The 16339-nt window shown below is 47.2% G+C and overlaps 1 protein-coding gene across 4 annotated transcripts in view; it reads left to right on the top strand.

The window, feature by feature from the left end:
* Window positions 1-16339, top strand: part of LOC120103627 (uncharacterized) — a 25296-nt gene extending 8957 nt beyond the window's left edge. Inside the window, exons 1-3 of one of the 4 annotated variants that reach the window (XM_063262706.1) lie at window positions 451-7968; window positions 10373-10516; window positions 10836-16339. In XM_063262706.1, the coding sequence (XP_063118776.1) occupies window positions 2954-5632 (2679 nt within the window). In that variant the 5' untranslated portion in view covers window positions 451-2953 and the 3' untranslated portion in view covers window positions 5633-7968; window positions 10373-10516; window positions 10836-16339. Of the gene's footprint in view, window positions 1-450; window positions 7969-10372 lie in introns of those variants that run through there. The other 3 variants (XM_063262708.1, XM_063262707.1, XM_063262705.1) reach the window with 3 other exon arrangements.

Here is a 16339-nt window from a genome sequence, read left to right as displayed (position 1 = left end):
ACTATATAGCATACATATTCTTACTATAAAGACATAGCTGAGGAGGGCTAGCTTTTTTTTTTTAAGAGTGAAGAGATCTATTTATTGTGCAGTGTTGGAAACTGAAAACACAAGTAGTTCCACCAGTTCAGCGTCAGGAAGGCAACGTGTAATTTAAGTGATCCCCACACGTGGTGGGATTAGCAGGCTGCACCTCGGGACAGGAAACCAGAGAGCCAGGGGCACTGCATTAATTTCCTTTCCTGTTGCTGTGATGGACTCTCCTCCCAGAAGCAATATAGGAGAGGAAGGGTTGGCTTTGGCTCGAGGTTCAGAGTACAGTTTATCTTGGTCGAGCGGGCGCGATCACAGGAGCGTCAGTGGTAGAGCGCTTGCCTAGGGAGCGCAAGGCCCTGGGTTCGTCCCCAGCTGGGGGGGTGGGGGGAGCGTGGTAAGTCTGCAGTGGGCGGGGCTTCTCATTGTATCAACCTCGTGAAGATGCTGGTCAGAGGCTTGCTTCCCCTGTGATTCTGTTTCTCATCAGCACGTTGGCAGTTGAACTTAAGCAGCACAGGTGACAAAGCACCACGTAGTGCTGGAATTAAGGCACCAGAAATGGACTTTCTCAGGCCAGAGTTACTGTAAATAAGTGGTAAGTGGGTCCTAGCTCTCAAGGCCATGCTGTCTGTCCTGCTTCCAGTGGATGCTGGCAGTTTTCGGTGTCCATTGCTTGTATTTACAAAGCTCCATTTTTCAAGTTATATTTTATTTATTTACTTGTTATATGCACACACACCACACACACACACACACACACACACACACACACACACACACACACACACCACAGCATCAAGTAGAAGCCAGAGGACAACTTGAGAGAGTTATTTCTCTCCTACTTTGGGGGTCCTGGGAATCAAACTCAGGTCTTAGATTTGGTGGCAAGTACCTTTAACTGATAAGCCATCTTGCTGACCTATGCAAGCTCTATCATATTGTTGTTGTTGTTGTTGTTTTTGTTATTGATAGAATTTAACTATGTAGCCCTGGCTGACCTGGAATCCACAGAACCACCTCCCTCTGCTCCCCATGTGCTGGGGTTAGTGGCATCCACCGCCACGCCTAGCTAAAGTTCTAATCTTGATGGTACATACCTGTGATCCCGGCACCAGGGAGGAAGAAGAGGGACTGAGACTAGAAGGCTAGCCTGTGCTACAAAGCAAGACTGTTTTGGAAAACAGATCAAAATTATTAAAAAAAAAAAACCCACCTGCGATGGGCACATAGGCTGTCTCGATGTTTGTGTATCCTCACATATTCTCTCTGAGTGAACCTGTCTGTACCTCATCTTCTTAAAGAATGCCACAGCCACTGGGGCAAAGGCTGACCCCATGAAGGCTGCCCTTGTCTATATCAAGTTAAAAACTCGAGTAACCTCCAGTGGGCTAGTGCTTCAGGGGGTGGCTCATACTTGTCAAGCTTTCGTGTCAAGTCTGGGCTCGGTGCTTCATGTGTTACCTCATATACTCCCTGCAACAGTCCTCCCAGGTGTAGATTCTCTTAAGGAAACTGAAGCACAGAGATGTTAGGAGGTTTGACCAAGGTCGCTTGGTGTGAACAAAACAGGTGGCCTAGTCTGAAGGTGAAACCTGGCGAAATGCGTTCTTTCCCATCAATCATGCTTGTCTGTTGTCATAGTGACAGCAGGAAACCACCCTCAGGTCTGGTGCTCACAGTGGGATCGGAACCTCATTTCCAAGCACCCCTGTGAGGTAGAGCAAACCTCTTCTGGGCGAGCAGCCTCCCAGGGTCCTGCTGAAGGTATGGTGCACAGGCCATAGCTGACTCCCGACCTGGCCAGGGGGCTGCCTTTAAATGTCCTCTTAGAGCCCACTTCCGTGTGTCTGTGATAGTCGCCAGTAGATGCAAGGAGCTTCGAGAAGCTCTAACAACATGCTCTAAATAGCCTTTAGTTTTTGGTACCGCTCTGAGTAAATATAGCAAGTACCAGATGGGACTGCAGATTTCTTAAGGAAAGAGTGGGCTCACTTTGAGTTTTCTTGAATTAGGTGAGCTCCCACGTCCAGCTCTCCCAACGTGACTTTCTTGTGCTATTAAAGGGTGAGTGGAGCTTTAGGCACTCAGAGCACTTCTTCGGGTCAGTTCAAAAGGCTGAGTGTGTACTGGATGTTTTGTGCAGAAGGAAGTCTCTCTTGCTAGGGATTCACAAAGTTCATGGCTGCTTTGTCATTGTTCATGTATTAGTATTCTTCCCTTAACATACAGAGTCAGGCCCTTTAAAACATTTTTTTTAACGTTTACTAGTTTGTATATGCGTGGGTGTGTAGGTGCCACGGTGCATGTGTGGAAGTCACAGGATGACTTCTGAGTCTACTCTCTCCCACCACGTAGGGCCCAGGGGTGGAACTTAGGTCACCAGACCTGGTGGCAGGTGTCTTTACCCACTGAGTCACCTCGGTGGTGGTCCATCCTTACTGTTTTTAACACGTGCTTTGGCTGCCTTAAGATCCCAGTTGGTTGTGAAGCCATGGCAGGCTCCTTAGCAGGCTCTCTGAAGCTCACCCTTCATGCCAAGGAATAGGGATTATGAAAGGACCCAGAGAAATCTGCCTGAAAAAAACCAAAAGCCTGTCTCGTTCAGATGAGACAGCAAACTTGTGCAGTGGCCAGGGTGATGGCCAGGGTCTGGGCTGTCCTAACTGTCTCAGAGCGTTGGTTTACAAGATGAAAAACGGTTCAGGAAAGGAAATGGTGGTTGGCACATAGCAGCGCTAAAAAGGTAAACTTGGTAAGTACAGGAGGGCGTTCTGCATCTGTATCTCTGTGTATCCCCATCACAGACCCTGTCACCGCTTTACAACAGTGGCCAGAGTGATGATAGTCACATTTGCTCAAAGGCCAGGAGTGAAGCTCATCTTCCTACACTGTGCACGTGTACAATCACACTCCACACATGTACAGTTATACTCCACACATGTACAGTTACACTCCACACATGTACAGTTATACTCCACACATGTACAGTCATACTCCACACATGTACAGCCACACTCCACATATGTACAGTCACACTCCACACATGTACAGTTACACTCCACACATGTATAGTTATACTCCACACATGTACAGTTACACTCCACACATGTACAGTCACACTCCACACATGTACAGTTATACTCCACACATGTACAGTCATACTCCACACATGTACAGCCACACTCCACATATGTACAGTCACACTCCACACATGTACAGTTACACTCCACACATGTATAGTTATACTCCACACATGTACAGTTACACTCCACACATGTACAGTCACACTCCACACATGTACAGTTATACTCCACACATGTACAGTCATACTCCACACATGTACAGCCACACTCCACATATGTACAGTCACACTCCACACATGTACAGTTACACTCCACACATGTATAGTTATACTCCACACATGTACAGTTACACTCCACACATGTACAGTCACACTCCACACATGTACAGTTATACTCCACACATGTACAGTCACACTCCACACATGTACAGCCACACTCCACATATGTACAGTCACACTCCACACATGTACAGTTACACTCCACACATGTATAGTTATACTCCACACATGTACAGTTACACTCCACACATGTACAGTCACACTCCACACATGTACAATCACACTCCACACATGTACAGTCACACTCCACATATGTACAGTTATACTCCACATATGTACAGTCACACTCCACACATGTACAGTTACACTCCACACATGTACAGTTACACTCCACACATGTACAGTTATACTCCACACATGTACAGTCACACTCCACACATGTACAATCACACTCTACACATGTACAGTCATACTCCACACATGTACAGTCACACTCCACACATGTACAGTCATACTCCACACATGTACAGCCACACTCCACATATGTACAGTCACACTCCACACATGTACAGTTACACTCCACACATGTACAGTTATACTCCACACATGTACAGCCACACTCCACACATGTACAGTCATACTCCACACATGTACAGTCATACTCCACACATGTACAGTCATACTCCACACATGTACAGTCATACTCCACACATGTACAGTCATACTCCACACATGTACAGCTACACTCCACATATGTACAGTCATACTCCACATATGTACAGCTACACTCCACACATGTACAGTCACACTCCACACATGTACAGTTATACTCCACACATGTACAGTCATACTCCACATATGTACAGTCATACTCCACACATGTACAGCCACACTCCACATATGTACAGTCATGCTCCACATATGTACAGCTACACTCCACATATGTACAGTCACACTCCACACATGTACAGTCTTACTCCACACATGTACAGTCACACTCCACACATGTACAGTTACACTCCACACATGTACAGTTATACTCCACACATGTACAGTCACACTCCACACATGTACAATCACACTCCACACATGTACAGTCATACTCCACACATGTACAGTCATACTCCACACATGTACAGTCATACTCCACACATGTACAGCCACACTCCACATATGTACAGTCACACTCCACACATGTACAGTTACACTCCACACATGTACAGTCATACTCCACACATGTACAGTCACACTCCACACATGTACAGTCACACTCCACACATGTACAGTCATACTCCACACATGTACAGTCATACTCCACACATGTACAGCCACACTCCACATATGTACAGTCATACTCCACATATGTACAGCTACACTCCACATATGTACAGTCACACTCCACACATGTACAGTCACACTCCACACATGTACAATCACACTCCACAGTGTACAGTCACACTCCACACATGTATAGTTATACTCCACACATGTACAGTTACACTCCACACATGTACAGTTATACTCCACACATGTACAATCACACTTCACAGTGTACAGTATACTCCATACATGTACAGCCACACTCCACATGTGTACAATCACACTCTACAGTGTACAGTTACACTCCACACATGTATAGTTATACTCCACATGTGTACAATCACACTTCACACATGTACAGCTATACTCCACACATGTACAGCTATACTCCACACGTGTACAGCTATACTCCACACATGTACAGCTATACTCCACACGTGTACAGCTATACTCCACACGTGTACAGCTATACTCCACATGTGTACAGCTATACTCCACACGTGTACAGCTATACTCCACACGTGTACAATCACACTTCACACATGTACAGCTATACTCCACACGTGTACAGCTATACTCCACGCATGTACAGCTATACTCCACGCATGTACAGCTATACTCCACACATGTACAGCTATACTCCACACGTGTACAGCTATACTCCACATGTGTACAGCTATACTCCACACGTGTACAGCTATACTCCACACGTGTACAATCACACTCCACAGTGTACAGTCACACTCCACACGTGTACAATCACACTTCACAGTGTACAGTACACTCCATACATGTACAGTCACACTCTACACGTGTACAGCCACACTCCCCATGTGTACAGTGTACAGTACTTTGCATGTGTACAGTGCAAAGATAATTTGTACAAAATTTGCTTTGTCTTGGCTTTTTTTTTAAGATCAAATAACTGTTCTTTGGCAAACAGCAAAAATACCTCTGACTCAACTGTGTTTGTGAAGGGCCATGTTAGCGCCCTGTTTGTGAAGAGCTATGCTAGTGCTCTGAGCTACTGTTAGCCAGCGCATGCCGATGCTAATACTCCAAAACCTTTTTTGTTTTTCAAGACAGAATTTCTCTGTGTAGCTCTGGCTGTCCCGGAAATTGCTTTGTAGACCAGGTTATCCTTGAACTCATAGAGATCTGCCTGCCTCTGCCTTCTGAGTGCTGGGATTAAAGGTGTGCACCACCATGCCCACCTCAAAAATCTTTAAAGAATGTATGCATGTATGTATGTATGCATGCATGTATGTATATATATGAGTGTTCTAATTGCACGAATGCCTGCATTGCAGAAAAGTGCATCAGATCCCTTTATAGATGGCTGTAAGTCACCATGTAGTTGCTGCAACCTTTGGAAGAATGACCAGTGTTCTTAACTGCTGAGCCGTCTTTTCAGCCCCTCAAAAATGGTTTTTAAAGCCATGAAATTTGGTCCGGAGAGATGGCTCTGTGGTTAAGATTATTCGTTACTCTTGTAGAGGACCAGGGTTCAATTCCCAGCACCCACTTAGTGGCTCACAACCATCTGTAATCCCAGTTCAAGGGGATCCAACAGACACACACATGGCACTCATACATGCATACAGGCAAACCATTCATACACAGAAAGTAAAATAAACAAATCTAAAATAAAGCCGGGAAATTTACTCAGCAACACAAGTAAAACACAAGTAAGTTAAGATCAGTTGTAGTGGTATAGATGAGACATGTCTCCCAAATGCTGAAGAAGTTCAACACTTAGTGTCACCCCCACACTAGTGAGGGTGTTTGGGGGAGGTCATGGAAGCTTTAGGTGGTAGAGTCTTGCTCACTAGAGGTGAACTTTTAGTGTTTATAGCTTGGCCCCACTATCCGGTTGTCACTTTGCTTCTAATGTGTGTGTGAGATGTGATCTCTCAGCCTCCTGTTCCCACTGCCACACCTCTGTCATCATTACAGACATCTAGCCTTCTGGAACTGAACGTAAAAATAAAGTCCCTTAAGTTGTCTCTGGTCTTCGTGTTTTATTGCAGCGATAGAAGGCGGCTGGTACATCATTCTCCAGCAAGGTTTAAGTGAAGCTAGAAGAGGCTGACCAGGTCTTACCACAGCCTGTGGTTACCTCACAAACATTCACTTGCTTTCTACACAAACCAAGTAAAACCGGTCTTTCCTTAGCCCGAGTTTGGCCGCGGGGAGAGGGCCTTGGTTAGTGGCCTCCTAACCTGTCCATTGTGTAATATGTCAGGAACAGCTTGTGGGCAAACTATTTCATGATGAGAACAGCCCAGAAAAAGAATGGTCTTTACTCCTGAGAAGTGCAGAGCTCAGAAACATTTTGTGCCTGGGCCATCAGGATCAGATGTGCATGATTGGCTACGAGAAGGCACCGTTCTGGAGGTGTAAATTTTTCTCAACCTACTTTAATAAGGGTTCAACCTCTCCTCTAGCCCATCACCCACCAGAGGCAGTGGAAGAGGAAAGTTATTAGGACACAGGGGAAGTAGACTGGTTTAGAAATAGTTCTTTGAGGGTGAGTCCAATCTTTGTGGTCAGGATGTCATCGGTTCAGCCGGGTAGCAAACACTAAATACAAATCGGCAGCTCTAGTCCAGTCCACTCAGCCATCACCGCACACCAGCCAGCAAGGGCAGTTCCATCCAGAAGAAACCGCAAGGCTCACCAACCTGCCTGAGTCCGCAGAAGCAGGAAGACACCACAGAAGCCTTAGGTGGCGAGTTTCTAAGTCATCGCCACAAGCAGAGCTCAGCAGCGCACTGTAAGCTGAACCAATGCACGAGTGTCACTAGCGAAGGACAACAAGGCAGAGCAAACCAGTGCTCCAGCTCCCGTCGCGTGCGGGGTCATATCTATATTCCTTCTGAACGTCACGCGTCCTTTCACGGGTTTGCTACAGCAAAACATCTGTGTCTGCTCTAGCATGACATCCTTTCTCCTGGGTGCCCCAGCAAAACATCGTTTGACATAACCGACTTTCCAAAGAAGCCAGAAGTTTCCACTTCACCCCTCTGTCAGTGATTACTCAGAAAACATCTGCAGATCAGCTTCCTGGCAAGATGACTCTTTGGGGGGGGGGGATCCCTGCCATCATTGTCAGCTAGTTCATTGCAAGATAAAGCTCTCTGTCAGATGCTGCTGCTGGCTTCTGTCAGACCTTGCTGCTGCTAACTGGCTTTCATCAGACCCTGCTGCTGCCTTCCATCAGACCCTGCTGCTGCTAACTGGTTTCCATGGTGAGCAACAACAGCTCCTTAGAGGGCAGGTGCTAGAAACTCAAGTCCTTCCAGGTTTGGGCAGGTGGTGTCAGAGTGAGACAGATTGGGCATAATGGTAAGAATGGCAGGGACAGCAGCAAGCTGGAGGACTGATTTAAAGGCCTCGCACTTGCCAGGACAAGGCAGCACATACCAGTAACCTCGGCACTCGGAGGCTGGTACAGGAGGATTGTGAGTCCAGGGGCTAGCTGAGCTGTTAAGACTAAAAACCTCTAACTTGGTAAGACATCACGTTCAGTCACTGAAGATAAACCCTAGATTAAAGAAACACAGACCAGGGCTGGAGAGATGGCTCAGTGGTTAAGAGCACTGACTGCTCTTCCAGAGGTCCTGAGTTCAATTCCCAGCAACCACATGGTGGCTCACAACCATCTGTAAATAAAATAAATAAATCTTAAAAAAAAAAAAAAAAGAAACAGACCAAACGAGGTGGGCAGTCTCTAGCTAGTGGGTACCAGTTTGCAATTTCTGCTGTGAAATGGGAAAGGGGAACAGGAGCCTTCAGTCCCAGCTCCTACCTTTCAGAAGAGAAACTTGACTAAGACAGCCCGTTGAGCCAGGGTGGGGAATTTCAATTTTAGAGACAGTGGGTGAGCCATGGCTGGTAGGGAATCTCAATTCAGACAATTTAAGGACCCTCTTTCTACCTCACCACTAGCTAGCAATATTTCCCTGCTCAATTAAAAAAAAAATGCCTTCCAAGTTTGAATTTAAATCTTTAAAAAACAGATAAATTTATTTTATTTCATCTCACTGCCTATCATAAGCCCGATACTTTTCTATTTTAGTAATAACTGCCACTTCACAACTAAACCCCAAACTATGTTTGGCAGACGCTTTGATCTGTGTCTTGCTAACTTCTTAGAACTGCACTCCTTCCTTCCTTCCTTCCTTCCTTCCTTCCTTCCTTCCTTCCTTCCTTCCTTCCTTCCTTCTTTCCTTCCTTCTTCTTCTTCTTGTTTCTCAAGACGTTTCTCTGTGTAGCCCAGGCTGGCCTTGAACTCAGAGTTCTGCCTGCCTCTGCCTCCTGAGTGCTGGGATTAAAGGCGTGCTCAGCCGTGCGTTTATTTTCCTTTGTTCTTTGGGTTAAAATGCCAAAGGGATTTGTTTGTCAGCATTATGTCGAAATCATGACCCTGTGACCTTTTGTGAAATTTAACATGTCTTAAAGAAGCCAAAAGTTTCTTTGGCTCTCAGCATAACATCTACCACGAGTCTTGGAGTAACATGCTAGCGACTGCGCACGAGCCTACCCACACTCTGTAACTTACCTTAGGACTCAGTTTAGTTTTATATATTCTGTGCAGAAGAGCACTTTTTAAATTGTTGCTTTTTCTTTTTCCAAGACAGGGTTTCTCTTTGTAGCCCTGGTTGACCTAGAACTTACTCTGTAGGCCAAGCTGGCCTCAAACTCAGGGATTCTCCTGCCTTTACCTCCCAAGTGCTGGGCTTAAAGGTGTGCACCACCACCATCTGGTTCAGAAGAGCATTTTAAAAAGATGTATGTAGGGGTTGGGGATTTAGCTCAGTGGTAAGGCCCTGGGTTCAGTCCCCAGCTCCGAAAAAAAGAAAAGAAAAAAAAAAAAGATGTATGTGAGTACACTGTTACTTTCTTCAGACACCAGAAGAGAGCATCAGATCTCATTACAGATGGTTGTGAGCCACCATGTGGTTGCTGGGAATTGAACTCAGGACCTCTGGAAGAGCAGCCAGTGCTTTTAATCACTAAGCCATCTCTCCAGCCCCCAGAAGAGCATTTTTTTTAAAGCAAGTGAAATAGGCATAGTCAGTGTGTGCTTTGCATGTGGTTACAGTATTGTCCTGTAAAACCTTTGATTTAGACTGCCCACAAGACTCGGTGACAAGGAAGACTTCCTTCACTGTGGGTAGGGGTGTGTGACATAACATTTATAGACAGCATGGCAGTCCGAGGGTTGGTGTGGGAGCTCAGGAATTCTCTGGCAACCTAGGAAGACAGAAGAAGGAGGGAGGAAGCCAGGGAAGGCCCAAGAGTATGGGGTAGGGGTTGTAGGACAGCAGGGGTATGAAAGGCATAGGAAGGATGGACAATGGGCATGGGTGGAGGATGGGTGGCCAGTTCTTAGATTTCATTCTGTGGCGTGATAGTTCATGTGTACTGTCAGTTTGTTTGGATTGAGGGCTGAAGAGAAGATTGCTAGGCACCTTTTGGGTGTGTTTCAGTGCTTCCAGGGTTTAACTCATGGATGGATTAAAGTTTAAGTGAACCTTTGGGAGGTAGTAGAACTGTGGCAGGGGCGTCTAGTTAGAGGGAGAGGGCTGTTGGAAAGGCCCTCACTCCTCCCTCTTTCCTCTCTGCTCTCTGACTGTGTGTGGTAAGCAGTCTCTGCCCTTTACACCTGCTTCCGTGATGATCCCTGCTTCACCACTGGAACCCGAAACGGTAGTTCCGGATGACCTTGAACTGAACCCGGAGCCCTAGGGATGGAAAGTCTCAGCATGCATGTGGGGTGCTGTGGAACCACAGGTCGGTTTGGAGGGGTGGCCTTTCTCTGATCCCAGTGTATTACTAAAGTCCAGTAGAGAGGTGGGACACCAGGAACCTACCAGGGCAAGCTGGTTTGAGCATCAGCCGAGTGAATTTCTGAAACCCTCAACACAGTGCCTGAAGGGGAAGAGGACACTGCAACTCTGCTCTTATTATGGTCTGGCTTAAGAGTGACAGCCATCTATAGCCTAGCTTTGGGAGGGCAGAGATGGGGTTCACTCAGAAGGATGGCTAGCCTGGGGTAGTAAGTGGAAGATGTTGGATAGCTTTTCTTTCTTTCTTTTTTTTTTTTTTACAGTGTTCCCTGCAAAGGGACAGCATCAACTGTTGCACAAGACAATCTTTGAAGTCAGACAGACACCATCTTCAGGAGGGCGGCTGGGCCTGTGTGCAAAAGATCATCACAACTGGGCTCGTTGACTTTTGGGGTTCCCTCATTAGAGTATCCCAGCTGGCTGTATGCAGTTCTGCCCTGGTTGCACATGGTTGAGGTTCAGGGAAAGGAAGGGCTGAAGTGTAGGGAGGGAGGGACTAGAGTGGGAAGCGCTGTCTATGATTTTGTGGGGGAGACATCATCCACACTGGCCACACTTTCCAGTGCGGCCTCTTTAAAGCTTCCCTTCTCCTGCCTGCAATCTGCCCCCACCCCCTGACCTTTATGTAAGTCTAATAAAGTCGCTCGGCCCAAGGGTGAACTTATTGGAACTGAACTTTGGTTTGTCACTGGGACCTTATAAAGAAAGCGGTAGATGTTTTGTGTCTCCGCCAATCCCCTGCCCCTGGAGAAAGTTCCAGAACCCACAGCACCCCTGTGCTTACTGTGCTGACACCCTTCACCCTGTGGGGAGGTTTGCATGAATCTGTCACTGGTGAGGGAAGAAAGGGAGGGGCTGTGAATGCTTGTGGCCAGCAGGAAGACTCACCCTCCAGCTCCCTGGGTCTCCTGCCTGGCTGCAGACACTAACTGTGCCCTGTTGGGTTCTCAGGACCCACTACTGTCAGAGTACTGTCAGAAGATGGACCATCTTCATGGTTTCAGGGAGCTCCCCACCATGTACCTGACAGCGTCCTGATTCTCCCTTTGAAAACACAGACACTGAAGTGCTCTCCCAACTGACCCATGAGAATGCAACATTTTAGAGACCCAGACCTGTGGAACAGAAAAGTCAGTATCATACGCCTACCCTGTCTAGGACAAGACAGGGACTCCATGAACACTTTTCTCTGCCTTGTGTATGTGTGCCTCTGACTTGGGACGCATTGTTGGTCCTTTTTGACTAGACACTGTATAAGCAGTGTACTCAGGGCAGGGGTTTTACCCCCCAGCTACCCGGGCGTGAGGTGGAGTATAATGGAGACCAGGGCTCATGGGAGACTCCCTGCTCACACTGTGCAATCCCACTAGCTGCTTTTGGGCATTTGGGGGAGTTCGTGTCTTGGGATTAGCTATGATGAGGGATCTGTGGATGAGGAATGGTATCTCGGGAACCCTCTCTGGGGAGACATAGGCAAGTATCTACACCTTCCTTACGTGGCATCAGTGACAAGCCAATGTATGGTTCCACAAAGTCTTACTTGGCAACTAGTGGGTTTACTGGATTTACTTACAAAGCATGGGGGACCCCAAGGCGGTCATCTGAAAGTCTCACTCAGCAGGACATAGCTGTGTGAATAGAGTTGTCATCTGTCCCCATCTGTTAACTGCCGACAGCCTGAACCTCCTAAGAGCACGAGGCTGCAGCAATTAGGGAGGGGTTTATGCACAACTGATGTGTGCCTTTACTCTCCTGACTTGGGAGGCAGAGACAGGCAGATCTCTGTGAGTTCGAGGCCATCCTGGTCTACTTAGTGAGCTCAAACTCATAGATATTGGCCTGCCTCTGCCTCCCAAGATTAAAGGCATGTGTCACCATGCCCAGCCTGCATAATGTTATTAAATAAAAAAGTTTAAAAGAAGCTGCACGGTGGGGTTGGGGATTTAGCTTAGTGGTAGAGCACTTGCCTAGGAAGCGCAAGGCCCTGGGTTCGGTCCCCAGCTCCAAAAAAAAAAAAAAAAAAAAAAAAGCTGCACGGTGTCTGGAGTCTGGGGGTGGGGGTGGGGGTAGTTGCCGGGCATCAAGATGCATTACTGAGGCCTGAGTTGGGAAGGTTTCTGGAGTGCGTTTGCCTATTGTGGATTCAGGAATTACCCCTCACCAAGACTAGGGTTTTTAATGTGATTATGAAACCCAAAGAGAGTTCTAGGCATATGGGAGGCATCACCACATTCTGTCTGGGTGCAAACCAAACAGAGGGGAGAGTCTTCTGGCACAGAGACCTGGTGGTCTGTGATTACCCCAGGAGCTCACCTGGGCACAGAGAAGTCTCACGGTCACTTGCAGAGGCCTGTGCGTCCTGTATTGGATGATAGGAGTTTAGCTTGGTAGAGCAGGAAGGAAGGTTGGTTTCTGTCCCTGGAACAAACTGAGAGCCGGAGTCCAGAGCCAGTGGCTGTACTCTGGAAAGAGTAGTGGGAGCCCACGGACCTCCACCAAGGTCTGAGTTTGTGGGCAGTGATGGGGCAGCTCTCGTGTTGGGACACGTTCATCCAGTGCTGTAAGTGGCATTGCCATCCAAGGCCTCATTTTCACACCACACTCAGCATCTAATTGCTGTCTGTTCTGGGTAAGGAGGAGGGGCTTGATCAACTCCCCTTGCTTGGAAAGAGGCTGGTTTGTTTATCCGAGCTGCGTCCAGCGATGCGCTGAGCTGGGTCTTTGAAGGAGCTGGTGATTTTCTTCTGGGGTTGGAGCCTTGCTGGGCTGTGAGTTCCACGTACCTTGGGAGAGCCTCCGGTGCGGACCACTTATCTTTCCATGACAAACATGTCAGATACTGTTACCAACCCCCTAAACCACTCATATCAAAGCCACACATGCCAGAGAAGGCATTGGCGGGAGGAGGTGGCTTTTCTGGTGCTAAGTATGCGTAATAAACATTTTATCTGTATGCCACCAGGATGATCCCAGTGAACTCTCTCTTCCTAAGAACAGGACAAGCATTTCCGGCCGTACCGGAACACAGTCTCTGTCCATTGGTAGAGTGGAACACAGGGGATTAAAGGCATGGTCCAGCTCTGCAGAGAGGGTTTAAAGTTCGCCGTTGTATTGGGAACAGCTCATCTAGTGGCACACGATCTGAGCTCATGTTTCCCCGTCAGATCTGCTCTTTGCAATGTGAGATTTGGTTTTTGCGACATGTCAAGGTCCAGGAGGCTCAGGGCAGGGTTTTGAAAGCACCTACTGTGTGTGTTTCTTTGTGGGTTTTGAGATTCCCTAGTGGCAGGCACACTGTCCTGTGCATTTCAGATATAGTTTCTTGATTATAAAGTGTTCCGAGACAGGGTCTCACTACATAGACCAACTAGGCCAGACTGGAACTCACTGAGATCCTTCTTTCTCTGCTTCCCAAGATCTAGGATTAATGTGGTATTATACACCTTTAATATTAGAATTGGTGTGATGTTTGAATGACTGATATTTAAATGTTACAGAATGTTCGGGTTTGACCCATCACACTACAGTAGAAATAATGAAGGCATTGTGGTATGAAGTGTTGACATCTAAACCAGGTGGAGTGGCTCACCCCCATAAGGCTGACATTTCAGAGGCTGAGGCAGGAAGATCCTCAAGTTCAAGGCCACCCTGTGGCCACATTGTGACTTCCGAGCCAGCCAGAACTGTATAACTACTGTATAACAGCATTGGAAACCAAATAACAAAACCAACAACCTCCCACTAAGTGATGGCCGTGTCCGCCGGGCCCTCTTGCTATCCATGTAATCGTGAGGCTGCGTCGCTGGCTACATACTGATTCTAAGCTACCTCGTTGTCTCATCAAACTCCGCCAAGGTCTCTTCGAGCTGGCATTGCTTCCTGTGCTTAGCACCGACTTCTTGCTGATTCAGAACTGTTCATTCCCCGTACGCATTCGTCACTGCTTTTCGTGTGTGTCTGTAGCTAATAGCATAACTGCATCCGGAGATTACAACACGCAGTGTGTCTGTCTGGGTCTGTGGCTTAGTCTCCTGTAATCATTACAGCATTTCCACTTCTCTACCACATTGGCTGTTGGAGCCGTTCGCTCTTACCTTTTCTGTATTTCTTTCTGGTTTTTGGTTTGTTTTTGTTTTGAGACAGGGTCTCCCGACATAGCCCTGACTGTTCTAGAGCTCGCTCACTGTAGAGACTAGGCTAACCACCAACTCAGAGAGATTCGCCTGCCTCTGCTTCTTGGGGTGCTGGCACTAAAGGCCTGTGTCACCACAGTGGGCTCCTTTTTGTTTGTTTTGAGGGTAATGTAGCCCAGGCTGGCCTTGAATTCAGAGATCCACCTGTCTCAGTCCCCCAAGTGCTGGCATGGCCAATGTGAACCATCACATCCAACTCTTTTCTGTCACTCTTTCTGGTCTTCTGGTGTCTAACCTGTGGGATAACCCATGCAGAGCAAGAGAGACAGCTGCCCACAGACTTCCTGTTTGCTCAGTGCCTCAGCTTCTCAATAACATCCAGATGTTTCTCCTTTTGGCCTTGGCTAGGGTTTTTCTGTGTCTTCAGTTTAGTCTGTGGGTATGATGGTTGTTCTGTCAGCTTGACCTACAGACACCTAGCATTAGTGAAACTCCCCTGTATGTCTAAGGGGGACAGATTCCAGAGGATCGACACAAGGGACAGTGGCCGAGAAGGACGGTCCCATACTGAATATGAGTGGCACCTTCCAGCCAGTGGCCCAGATAAAGAGTTCTAGGAAAAGGCAGTGCTATGGGTACCCGCCTTTACTGCTTCCTGATTGGCTGGGGTTGTAGGTACCCGCCTTTGATGCTTCCTGATTGGCTGGAGTGACTGACTATTTGCTGACATCAGACTCTAGCTTCTTCAGAGGTCTAGTGTGGACTCAAAACCGCTGGCTCTCCAGGGAGTAGCTAGACTTTCGGCACCTCAGCGGGAGCGCTGAGGCTTCCAACTTCCCAGGATGAGAAGCTTCTGGGTTCTCTGCGTCTTCAGCGCACAGACAGCCATTGCTGGATTCTTCAACCCTACTATATAAGTCAACCTAATAAATCCATTTACTTACTTCTTTATTTATTTTAAGATCACATCTTAACCTAGCCCAGGCTGCGCAGTGTAAACTCATTTGTATGACTTTAAAAGGTTTTGCAATTTGCAATTGCTGGCTGTGGTGGCTCACACCTTTTATCCCAGCACTTGGGACATCGAATTTCAGGCCAGCCTGGTCTACTTTGTGAGCTCTTGTCTCAAAAAAAAAAAAAAAAAAAGCGACAACAAAAAATTACAACATAAGGGCTGGAGAGATGGCTCAGTGGTTAAGAGCACTGATTGCTCTGCCAGAGGTCCTGAGTTCAAATCCCAGGAACCGCATGGTGGCTCACAACCATCTGTAATGAGATCTGATGCCCTCTTCTGGTGCGTCTAAAGACAGCTATGAACGGTGTACTTATATATAATAAATAAATAAATCTTTAAAAAAATTACAACATAAAGTCTTTACCTTAAGGATTGGTAGAGGGTTGGAGCAATGGCTCAGAGGTTAAGCATTTGTTGCTCTTTCAGAGGACTGAGTTCGGGTCCCAGAACCCACATTAGGTTCACAGCTGCCTCTTAAGTCTCTCTCCAGAGGATGCACTTGCACTGCCCTCTTCTGGCTTTGGTGGGAACTTTCACATTTATCACACACACACACACACACACACACAGACACACACACACACACACACACACACACACACACACACACACACACACC

Source organism: Rattus norvegicus, chromosome 6 (assembly GCF_036323735.1).
Source record: "Rattus norvegicus strain BN/NHsdMcwi chromosome 6, GRCr8, whole genome shotgun sequence".
Lineage (NCBI taxonomy): Eukaryota > Metazoa > Chordata > Mammalia > Rodentia > Muridae > Rattus > Rattus norvegicus.
This window is presented reverse-complemented; position numbering and strand designations above follow the sequence as displayed.